Raw genomic sequence first — 12,410 nt, 5'->3', positions numbered from 1 at the left:
GAAATGTTACGACCCTTACCATACTGTGATGCCCTGTCCGGCCGGAGCGACGAGACAAAAACATTAAAATTCCTTATAAACGAGCCATTTGTTGCTTCCAGTGGGGACATAATTAAATATAATGACTTATACTGTCTTTTTACGCGTTGCGTTGCATCACGCCGTGTAAACATAAAACCATGTCTGCATTTGTGATCGGAGAAATAACAAACAACAAGCCCTACTCTACACTGCTCAAAACTCGCGTTAGAATCATCAGTGGCAAATCCTTTAAATATAAAAAATGTACTTGCAGTCTGTGAGTCAGAACAGCCGGCATTGTAGTCTACTCTCCCAGGATCAGGAAACAGTTCTCCATAAAATGCGCTGCACACATTTGAATATTTGAGTTGTACTGTTTTGGAACAGTGTTATAAATACAACTTAACCAATGCGGATCAGCTCCAGGCATGACGAAGCGATATCGTCCTCTTTTGGAAGGCCAAACAAAGTAGTTTCGCTTTCACAACGAAACACACGGCAACAACAATACTACAGCGAGAATAAAAGTTACACCTTCTTTCTTTGTGTGAACATTTGGGCGGTGTTATGCAAATCTTCCCACATCGTGAAGTAGACGTGGGGGCGTATTAGAAAGAGCCGTTTTAGGTAGGCGTGGTTGACTTAACTTTTATAAAGAATATCTCTTTGGATTTGAGACTTTAGTCTTTGCAACTTTACAGATCTTCTTTATGCACCAAGAGCTTGTAACACTCCAAAGAGAAAGGAAAAATTGAAATCGCATCATATGACCCCTTTAAACAAATACTAGTATTGCAAAGCTTATACATTCAACATGTTGCATTAAAAGCATAGTAGCTTTTACTAAAGGGGTCATTTTCCTTAAATGTTGTAAACATTAATTGTGCAGTGCAGTGGTATTATTCCTATGTTACAATATAATAATGCTTGTTTGTTTTTTAATATTGCAGGAGCCTTTACTCTAAAGCATGGAGGTTGACCTGACGACATCAGATGATCCCCCTGAAAGCCATGACCTGAGCCAGGATGATGACACCTCACTGGACCACACTTTGCCTCTAGAATTGGCACATCAGCTTCCAGAGACAGCCTCTTGCAATGAACATTGTGACCAAGAAACACCCAGTGAGGAGTCAGCCACTGATAATCTTCACACAGACGGCAAAGCTTCTGGAAAGACTCCATGTAAGATGCAGCAGGGTGCAATCTTCTCTGGAAAAATACTGAGTTTTTGTTGCTCTGAATGCAAAGACAACACCACTTACAGCCCTAATGACTTGCTGAAACATTTTCAAGGAACCCACAAGGGGATTCTTCCAACTTATCCTTGTGATCTGTGCTTGTTTGTCACCAATGAATTCTCATCTCTTCAGCGACATCGCATCGGACATCGAAACACTTTGGTCACGTGTGAGATTTGTAACGATGGGGTGCAGTATTCGCTTCTTTTGCTCACCAGGCACTTTACCAACTGCCACAGCTGTAATGGACAGTTTCTCTGTAAAAAGTGTGAGTTCTCCACCCGAGATGCAGGAACCTTTGTTCAACACATCCATCATCACAACGAACGTAATCACAAATGTGTGAAATGTCCACATGGTAGCCCCACACAAGGGGAGCATCAGAGGTATAACATGGTGCATTCTGGGACTTTTCCTTTCTCTTGTCAGATTTGTGGCTATAGTGCAGCTCGCAGAGATTATCTGAACAAACATCTTACTGTGGCACATGGTGAGGAAATGAACAAGTGGAGAACAAATGAGGACAGTTCTGGAGTTAGTTCACCTGGATTAAAACGGTTGCTTAAAAAGTCTCCTCCAGTTGGAGGGTCCAGAGAATCGCAGAGGATGTCAAAACGTAACTCAATCCCCGGTGTAGGTCTGCTTGATCATAACGGCAGGTTGTTTAATCCTGAAAAAACCTTGGAGGAGACCCAGCAGTTCCTTGAAAGAGCTGTTGGGGTTAAAAAAGAGAGTGTTAAATGGACAAAGTCTCCCCTAAAAAGTGAGCCGCAAACTTTGCACCTCATTCCATCAACAACGCCACAACCAAAGTTACAAGAGCATGAGATTAGTCCAGGAAGTCCAGGACTTCTGAATTCAACCAACAGCAATGGACTGACTGTCCTTATGGTGAAAAATCAAATTTCTATTCCACCAAACTGCACCACTAAAGTCATGGGCTTTCAGATGGTAGATGGTAAAAAACATTTAGTTCTAAAAGTCATACCGACAAAACAAGAGGACTCCACTGAAAATGAGATTTCTGATTCACACATTGGTGACGATGAAGATAAAATAACCAGCAGCCCCTGCTCTTCATCCTCACCAAGCATAGGATCTCTCCTCAGTTTAGAGTCTGGTGAATCAAATGAGATATCTTCAATAAAAGAAGAGTCACAGGAAGTTGAAAATCACATTGGCAACCATCTCCCCCCGACAGATGAGCACAAAGTTAGCTTTGAGAGTGCAAGTAAAGCAGGGCAGGTTAATAATGAGGATACTGAAGTCTCACATAGTGTTAAAGTACTGTCTACTTCATCAAAAGATGCTGCACTTTCCCTGTGTCTGAGCCGTCAATCCAATGGAAGGTCATCGCCTCATCTGCATGAGGTATCTTTCCTCTGTTCAAGTGAGAAATGCTCCACTGATGATATCCAGACAGCCACCACACTTCCTGTTTCAACTAAAGAGCTTTCCTCCACTGATTCTGAGACCACACTTTCTGATTTGCAGATGGCTCAAGTAGATTCATCTAAATATGAGGCTAAAGTGTTAGCTTCAGTTATGGATGAACCCTCAGGATCACAGTCATCTGCTGATGAAACCACATGTCCTGATGCAGTTTCTGATTTAGAATCAAACCCTGAAATGTCTGTAGAAGGCAAGTCCACAAACACTGATATCCTGAAATCTAAACTTCCATCAAAAACAACTGTAGATGCAACATTTTCTGTGATGTCGGAAGAATCTCTTATCCAGGAACCATGTGAGAATAGCACTGAACCAAACTCCCCTATTAAAAGTCCTGTCGAAAAGAGCATCCTTGATTTAGTGGCTAAAGAAGAGCAGGATTCTGATTCTGACAAAGCTGAGACCTTATGCAAGATGACTGACATTAAGACCTCTACCGCAGAAGTTGGAGAGTGCTTTCAGTTTTACCCAAATGCTCATTCTGACTCGAGTGAGACTCCAGCCTCAGACAGTATTGTTGTAAAGTCCTCTGAAGTAACTAAAAACAAAACCACAGAGGCAAACACACAAAATGAAACTAGTAAAAGTGCATCAACTGAAGCCAAAGATAGTAACACAGAAGTTGAAAATAACTTTCTCAATTCCCCAAGTCAAGAGGTCTTCAGTTTCCACAATTATTCTAAAGACACTTCTGGGAGCTCTCCTGATTCATTGCTGCCTGAGGAAGACTCACCGCAGGGCTTGGAGGAAGAAGAGTGTGAGGACAATTTTGGTGATTGGAGCTTAACTCTGCCAGCATCACCTCCTCTTCCAACTGAAGAAGATAGCAAGGGAGGGGCCAGTGAGAGTGATCTGGTCTCCGAAAGTGGAGCGAAAGCATTAGAGAGAGTGTCCGATAGTGATATTGAGGTTGATGAGTGCATAGCTACTGTCGATGATTCACTCATGCCTGTGCTTCCAGAAAAAGGAGAAGAGGCTTGTTCATCAGCATCAGAGAAGAAACAGGAGGGTATCACCTTTGCGAGGGAAAACACAACAGCAAGTGTGAATAGTGCGACTGTTTTAGGCAAGATACTTGAAAAGCACTCAGATGCCATAATCAGCCAACAACTTGAGAAAGAAAGAATGAGGTCTTCAGCGACAGTACAAGAAACTGTTAGGCCAACCAAAACCACACTTCGCATCTTGCAGACACCTGAAGGAAAACAGCAGATGTTCCTTCAGACTACAGACACTCCATATGCCGTGCCAGTTCAGCTGAAAAGTGGAGCTGGGTTCAAGCTAATTACTAAGTCCTGTTCTCCCAAAATTAACGTGTCTTATGTGAAACCTGGGATTGAGATGGCCAGCAAGACTACGGGAGTAGCTCTCACTTTAAATGGAGGGAGAATTGGCATGTCTGCACAGAGTTCAAATCTTGAAACAAAAGGTCAAGCGTCTGCCCAGATGGCACCAAGTGGCAGTGGAAACCGCTACTTCGTCAATGCTTCTGCTCTTCTCTTATCAGGTGCTGTCAAGTCCTCATCCGGAGAACAGACGACCAACATGCCACAGACTTGTTATTTGGTTCAGAGACCACTCCCTGTTACCCCGGTTAGTAGTGAGTCAAGTGGTTCAAGTTCTAAGACTGTGCTTGCAACCCGTCCTGTATTGGCCATGCCTGTGAATGCTGCAGATAAAACCAGTCCTTTGCAGGCTGGGAGACAAGCTTACTTGGTTAGATACATTTCTCCTGCCAAGTCAGGTATACTTTTGAACAATTCAGACGGGAAAACTTTGAACCAGGGCAACCAAGTGAACGAGGCTGGCAAAAACAGGGTTTTCCTTAAGATAGTTCGAGGTCCCAATGGCACCAGATTTCTCTCCACTGCTCCATACACCACAACCAAAAATTCAGTATACCTTGCCACAAGCTCTCTGCAGTCACCTTGTTTGTTAATGTCCTCAAATAAATCTTTAACCAATGTGTCGGCAGGATTTAAAACCTCTACTAATTCACAAGGTCTTATTCATAAATTAATCCCCGCATCCCAGCTTAAACATATTCTACCCCAGTCCAATGTTCAGATCAAAAGCAGGGCTGATCACGATGTAGCATTACAGAAGTCGCCACATGTTCCCTGTTCCATCCGTGCACGAAGCCAAAGGAAACGGAGGCGAAGGGCTTTGTTTGAGGAAATGCTGGAGAGCTCCTCCAAAATGAGGAGAATCTCCAGCAAGTCGTCGGCCGAGAAAGATGCTACCTCAATTTGGGAGCCTGTTGCGAAAGATGTTGTGAGAACGCTGAGGCTCTGTCCCTTTAGTCCACTTCAAGAAATCAAATGTCCCCGGCGAAACCAGCCTGTGGTTGTGCTGAACCATCCGGATGCAGACATTCCTGAAGTTGCTAGCATCATGAGGTCTGTGAACAAATATAAAGGTGAAGTTCTCAAGGTGGCACTGTCCCAAAATACACTTAAAGCCCTGTCGGAGTCTCCAAGAACACTTTCAAAGCAGAATGCTTCCAATGGCAGTGGGGGTGAAAGATCAAGGCCAGAAGGAGGTGCTGTTAAAGAGAGATTCATACTGAAACTGAAGTTAAAAAAGACTAGCAGAAATAAATATGAGGTGGTGAGGTCCACATCTGCTGGTTCAGAGCAGCAGTCAACATTTTGTTGCTGGTTTTGCGGCCGAGTTTTCAACAACCAAGAGGACTGGATCGGCCATGGTCAACGGCATCTAATGGAGGCAACAAGAGACTGGAATAAGCTGTTCTAATGCAACTACAGAGCCCCTGGATTGGGCCAAATGCCATCCTTCATTGTAAAAATTAGATTTTTTGTAATATTTTCTTTTTTTTTTTAAAAATAGTACAGTAAGATAACCATTAACCTGTTGATATTATTTTTCCATAGATTTTTCTTCAGAAGCTTTTAAAGGGTATAGTGTAATAGAGAAGAGTTTGGTACCTGAAACAAGTTTGTATGTAAATAATTTTCACCCTTGTATATTTAAATCTCAACCCTTGAGTATGTATAGAACGGAACTGTGAAAACTGGACACACTGTATGTTTATGGTGCAAGCAGAAAGATCACTGGTATAAGATGGTGCTGTCTCTTATAGACCTATTTTAATGCAGACAATTGAACTGAATTCTCAGGTAATTCCATAATTTTTGAATGAATGAGGGAATGGTCCACTTTATAAAAAAAAGTCATCTTGTGTTTGATTGTAGATTTTTATGTACCATTTAAGTACAGTTTAAGTTGGCTACATTGTCATACCTACATCACTGAATTAGTGAATACATCACATCCAATTAACCTCCTTTGGGGCTTCGATATTGTGAAAATGTTCAAAGAAATTGAATTTGATATGCAAATTTTAAAGGGATAGTTCACCCAGAAATAAAAATGGTAATTTTCTCACCCTCGTGTCATTCCAAACCTGCACAACTTTTTCTTATGTGAAACACGAAAAACATTCTGAAGAATGTATCGCCAGTTTTATCCATGCAATTAAAGTCAATGGGGTCTAAAACATCAGACCCCACTGAATTTCATTCTATGGTCATTTTTCAAAATATCTTCATAAAGGTTTGATGTAACATGAGGGTGAGTAAATGATGGTTGAATTTTAAGGGTGAGCTATCCATTGAAATATTATTTAGGAATTGTGGCACACATGATACTGCCTAAAACATGCCCAACTGGTTCCTGTGGAAACCATCCTGTTAAAATGTTGTGAGGTGGTTTGCCATTAATACGCAGTATTTGTTCTCATGTTGTTTCTTTGAGTCAGTTTCATGTTTCGCTGGTGCCATGCATCTCCCTTAATTATGTCAGTTCAGACCCGGTGTCATTTCAGTAGCAATAATGGACTTTATAATACTGTAGTTGGAATTTTCTCTGTAAAGATATTCTGTACCTACATCTGTCAGTTATGTCTTTGGTGCTTTTTGTTGTCCTTTTCCTTATTTGAAATGAAGTAATGCACCTGTTATGCTTCACTAAAAAAAAAGATAAAACAGGATGTATTGAGATGCAAGCCAACAAACCTCAAATAGCCAACCAAACACTAACTGTATTTTTGTTTTCTGTGATACTCGAGTGCCTCATTCTGCCTCAAAGTTTTAACAACAGGGTCTGTTTTTCCATGGTAAAGTCCAGATTTGTAAGATTCTTGTGTGCTTAGCAGAGTTCAAAGATTGAAAGTTGTGACCATTTATCCTCGCTACATTGATTTTTGTTTTCAACTGATTTATAAACCACAAAATTAGGAGCTGAGGTTTCCTTTAAACAGTTTTTTTTCAGACTGTATTCTCATTGATAGCTTTAATATCAAGTCTTTTCAATATGGTTTTGTTCCATAGAAACAATTGGTTGACAGTTTAAAACTTACCAAAACACAGCTGAAATGGTCATTTGAATTATAAAATTCAATATATCCTTTGCATTAAAAGTAGAGTTTTCTAGAAATTGGATACAACTATTGTTTTAAACATCAACACCGTCCAGAGCTGATGGTGTACTCAATGGTGCTTTTAAATCTTTGTGAGTCTGCTAATTTTTGAGTGTTTTAAAAAATATATAATTTCTTGATAAACACCCCACAAGTGCTCCGATCTGCCACACTTAAGTCGCCCTGAGAGATCTCTAATTGTTAGGACAGATGTCTTCATTTGTCTGTGTACATTCATTGGTCTTTGTCCATTGTGCTTGAAAGAAGCTTTGATGGCAGAGAGGTAATATTCCATCCTTGATTTAAGTAGCTAGTGTTCAGTGTTTTATAGTTGTCCGAATAAATCAGTGGATTTTCTGAAGCTTTACTTTCCCATGTTCAGTCGGTTAACTTTGTTTCTAACGTGAGAACTGTTGTTGGCCTATAAAGTTTTATTTTCAATATTCACTCAGTATGTTTGTCACCCTCTTTGTGACATGACAATCACTGTTATACATGTGAAGTAGTGGAAATGTTTATGCAAACCATAACAGTCGACTAATATTCAGCTCAAGTGGCCCAGCTTGAAAAAAGTAATGTCATGCCATGAATGAGCAAAAATATAGTCCTCACTCAAACACCTGTCAAACAAATAATGTTCGTCCTCAAGCAAAAACGTCCTTCCTCCTTGTTGTAATGCCCATGTCGCACAGGTTTTATTGGGATCTGAGAGACAAGTTTATTTTTTTATGCTAAGTGCCTAAAATGTGATGCACCAGGTTGACACTATATTGTACTGTATTTACCTCCTTGCAGTTCCTTCTTTAATAAATGTAAATACCTTTGAAGAAGATGGTTATTTTTTATGACTGCAAAAATGCTTGACACTTTCATCGCATATGGGATTTGCACTATAATATATCTACTGTATATGTCGCTTTAAATGTGATCTGGCAGGCAGATGTTGCAAGGGAGCACTCACCTCGAGATGGCAGTATTGCATTAGGTTAGTAAAATAGCACTGTCTTTATAATGTCATGCAGAGGGTGTTTTACTGGCACATTGGCGTAATATTGACTTCATTGGTATTCAACAGTATGATGCAAACACAGGCATTTTTCCTCTGGCAAGAAATGTATTCTCAACATTTTTGTGGAGTCAGCTACACTTCTAAGGAATTCACAATAGAGCAAATATGTTTATCAATGCCTTTTTTTTGCTGGTTGGTCTGAGATTATTAATCCAGTAGTATAAAGCGTTCACTTCATTTGCAAATAGTATACAACAGATGAACCCTTTCAGAGATCTTTATGCCAGTCTGTGAGCTACTGTATGGTAAAACAATTCATACATCTCTCACAAAATCACTCCCTAAGGATAGCAGCTTCTAACTGCAAAGTTTACTTTTATTGCGTCATTTAGTGTTGCAGATTCACTAATCACTTTAACATTCTCATATTTGTTAGCCACAGTTTAGTAACCCTAAACTAAAAAATGTGTATGTCAGTTTGTTGAAAAATATCAAACCATTGTTTTGGCCAACATGTAATAATACTTTTTTATTATTATTCATTTAAAATGTAAAATTTTCCTTCAGTATATAGTTGTCGCTTGCCTGGATGTATGCAAGTATAGTGTTTTTTTAATGAACATAAATAAAATATACATATAGAATGGCATTGATAAATAGAAATATACAAGTTTTTATACAAGGCATGTATCAGTTAAATATGTAATGATAGTAGAAAGAAGGGGTCTCTTCATTCCTCTTCTAATAAAATGGGGTTTCTTATTATTCCAACAAATTTCTGGGCCTTTTCATTTTCATATATTCCAATAAAACTGGCCTATTTTGTGCAGAGAGTCATGCTAGTGTGGATGCTATGTATCAAATAAAACAAGATAATCTATATATGTATAGAGTTAAACCGTACATGACACTCAAAATGAATGTATTTATTATCCTATTTTAGATGCTGTCCCATACACGCTCTAATTTACCAAACCTTGGTTCGGCTTTCACCTTCATTCTCATGAAGGCTCTGTCATGATAATGAGGGCAAAATCTCTACCCAGGCTATGATTTGCCGTGAGTCATTATCCTTTGTCACTATGAGGATATTTGTGATGCATAAATGGGGCGTTGAAGCAGGGGAGACTCACAGCCTCATGAGTGGATCACATGACACCCACTATCAAACAGATCCCAGATCTGTGACTGACTGATTAGTTTGGGATCAACTGATTGATAGAAAATCTGTGGACCCTCACTGAACAGGAATGTGAGAGACAGGTCCGCCTGCTTTGACAGGATTTAAATAGGTCAGGCTTGTATCAGAGCTGTCTACAGACTGCCTCTGACTTCCTGCCATTGAAGTGGTTCAGGCCATGAAGTGGCCTGCGGGAAGGAGGGAGGGCAGCCCATTCCATGAGAAATGAAGCATTAACACACAAAGATGAGAAAAGGAAGGAAAAAGAAGAGGACAGCACTTTTAGACAGATTAAGCTATTGTTAAACAGTCACCGTTTTATTGTGTTGTTTAATTAAATATGTAATTTTATTATTTATATATATATATATATATATATATATATATATATATATATATATACATATATAAAATGATGTTTGATATGTAATTATTATTAAATACCATTAACAATACCAGCAACAAGCCACTCTGGGTTTTCTGCCCAAACTTATGGGGGTAAAATTTTCAATTTAAAATATACACATCTTTCTCTCTCTCTACGTATATATACCCAACACATGTATAGATATATATCTTACCCGACATTTGACATTATATATTGCCAGGAATCGCTTAAAAAATAACCATCCTTGAATTTTAAGCAAAGGAAGCTATTTAAGACACCTGTCCACGTATCCAGCTCACCACGCTGTTCTATTCCTGTCCTGTGCCTTCCCCCGCCTATGGATCTCTTCGGTACCTCGTTTTCACTGCTTCCTCCACCTCCCACTCTCTCTGATAGTATGTCATCTGACTTGAGTTGTTGTGCGTTCTGTCCATTACCACTCAAACCATACCAGAACATCAGGGAGTAAGTGTTCGCCTGCCTCTATAAGGCACAAAATAAATGTCACACCATCCTGTGAAACTAAATAAGTAATGTCAAAGGGTGAAGTAATTGTAATTTTGTAGTAGTGCTCAAATACTGAGAACTATCTGAATGCTGTGGACTGACTGTCATATAACAGCTAAGCAATGTTTGGTTGAGTCACCTAAATCGGAAATTGTGACCCAACTTTTCTTCCCAATCAAGGAAGAGATGTCATTAAAAGGGGGAGAGGCACTAATATTTTTGCTTAAAGATGAGGTCATGTGAATGTAAAAAAGTAATGATGTGCACAGATAAATAATTTACAACAAATAGTGCAACACTGCATAAAAATATTAATTTCATGATGAGTAATATTGTATTAGTAATACTTTGTCTTTAGCAAAACAATTTAAATCTAAAATGTTAACTAAAATTACAACTAAAAAATGTATTTGACAAAAGAAACATTTTTTGCTGACGAGAAAGTGCAACAATGAAATAACAGAAGAAAAAAGATTTGAAAGCACAATGACTGATTGCTTAAAACATGAATTAATAAAGCACTTTATAATAGAACTTTAAAAAGCAACTAGAACGATGCAACCATGTCACACATGAAAATGCATATTTTGGACATGTGGTGGAGCTTGAAGTCATTCAGTGTTCCCCATTTGTCCAAAATATGCATTTTCATGTGTGACATGGTTGCATCGTTCTAGTTGCTTTTTAAAGTTCTATTATAAAGTGCTTTATTAATCCCACTTTATTGATTCTCTCTAACCCACTAAAAGCTACTTACATGTAAAATGTTTATTTATTAACATTAACATAAAATAGTCAATCTATTCAAGACTAATATTTTTGGTCATGTTTTCCAACAAGCATATATAGTATATATATATATATATATATATATATATATATATATATATATGAATTGTATATATTCAGCTAATGCATTAAACTGTTAAAGGTGAGCACAAGATTCAAGATTCCTTTTTGTCATTTATGTACTTGTATTTGTCACGAGTACAACCAAATTAGGTAGCAATCCTTGGTGTTATTCACACATAACATCAAAAGGAATTGGAACAGTATTCATTTAAAGTGCAGGATCAAATAAAAAAAATATATATATATAACAATAGGACAATGTGATAAAATGATACAATATGATACAATGGCATAGCAGCTGAGGTGAGGTATTACACATCCGGATGTTGCACATCTCTGGATTGCGGTGACCCTATGTACAAGTAGTGCAGTGGAAATGTAAATGAGTAGTGCAATAGTGCAGTTGAAATGTAAACAAACGAGGTACAGTTGAAAATACTATTGCAGCTATGCAATGTTCTGTGGTATTGTGGTCAAGAAAGACCAAGAGTCAGATTGTTTGGCAGTGTTCAGTTCACAAATGGCTCTGGGGTAGAAACTGTTTTTGAGTCTGTTTGTCCGTGATGTGATAGACCTGAAACGTCTACCAGAGGGCAGCCGGTGTTCTGACAAATAATGCTACCTATTAGATTATGCTACCAACACTGTATTTATCCTACTGTTAGGGTAGGTTTAGGGTTGGGGTAGGTGTACATGTTAATAAAGCCTCACACTTTATTAATATGCTGGAAGCAAAATCTGATAGGTAACACTTTTCGCTATCGAATTATGCTACCATCTGTCTTAATGGGAGGTAGGAAAATCTGACAGGGTAGCACAAACCGGTCAAACTGCTGATGCCCAGGGTGGGATGGGTATGTTGGCTGCTCTACTGAGGCAGCAAAAGCCAATGGGATTTGAGTTTGCACTTTAGTCCCGCCCACTGCTGAGCAAACTCGATTTAAGTTTTCATCAGGTCTTTTGGGTGAGTTAGTTCACTCAAAAATGTAAATTACCCCATCATTTACTCACCATCCTAGGTGTCTATGACTTTCTTCTTTCAGATGAATACAATCGGAGTTTAAAAAAGGCCTGGCTCCTCCAGGTTTTATAAATGGCAGTTGAGTAGTGGTCAAGACTTTGAAGCAAAATAAAGTGCATATATCTATCATAAAAAGTGCTCCACATGGCTCCGGGGATTAAAAAAGGACTTCTGAAGTGAATCAATGCGTTTGTGTAAGAAAAATATAACATATTCAAAACTTCATAAACAGTCATCTCTATATCCACCTTTTTCTTGACGTAAAAATGGGCATGGCCATTTGTAAATTCTATGGGTC

The 12,410-nt window shown here is 38.8% G+C and overlaps 1 protein-coding gene across 1 annotated transcript in view; it reads left to right on the top strand.

Annotated features, from left to right (window-relative positions):
- LOC107565766 (zinc finger protein 518A-like) overlaps positions 1–7,661 on the top strand; it is an 11,706-nt gene extending 4,045 nt beyond the window's left edge. Inside the window, exon 2 of the mRNA XM_016251042.1 lies at positions 972–7,661. Within this exon, the coding sequence (XP_016106528.1) occupies positions 990–5,471 (4,482 nt within the window). The 5' untranslated portion in view covers positions 972–989 and the 3' untranslated portion in view covers positions 5,472–7,661. The remainder of the gene's footprint in view (positions 1–971) is intronic.
- The last annotated feature ends 4,749 nt before the right edge of the window (positions 7,662–12,410 follow it).

The sequence above is a fragment of the Sinocyclocheilus grahami genome, unplaced genomic scaffold (genome assembly GCF_001515645.1).
Source record: "Sinocyclocheilus grahami isolate Dianchi unplaced genomic scaffold, SAMN03320097.WGS_v1.1 scaffold26.1, whole genome shotgun sequence".
NCBI classification, from domain to species: domain Eukaryota; kingdom Metazoa; phylum Chordata; class Actinopteri; order Cypriniformes; family Cyprinidae; genus Sinocyclocheilus; species Sinocyclocheilus grahami.
The sequence above is the reverse complement of the archived record's forward strand: the minus strand, read 5'-3'. Positions and strand labels throughout refer to the sequence as shown.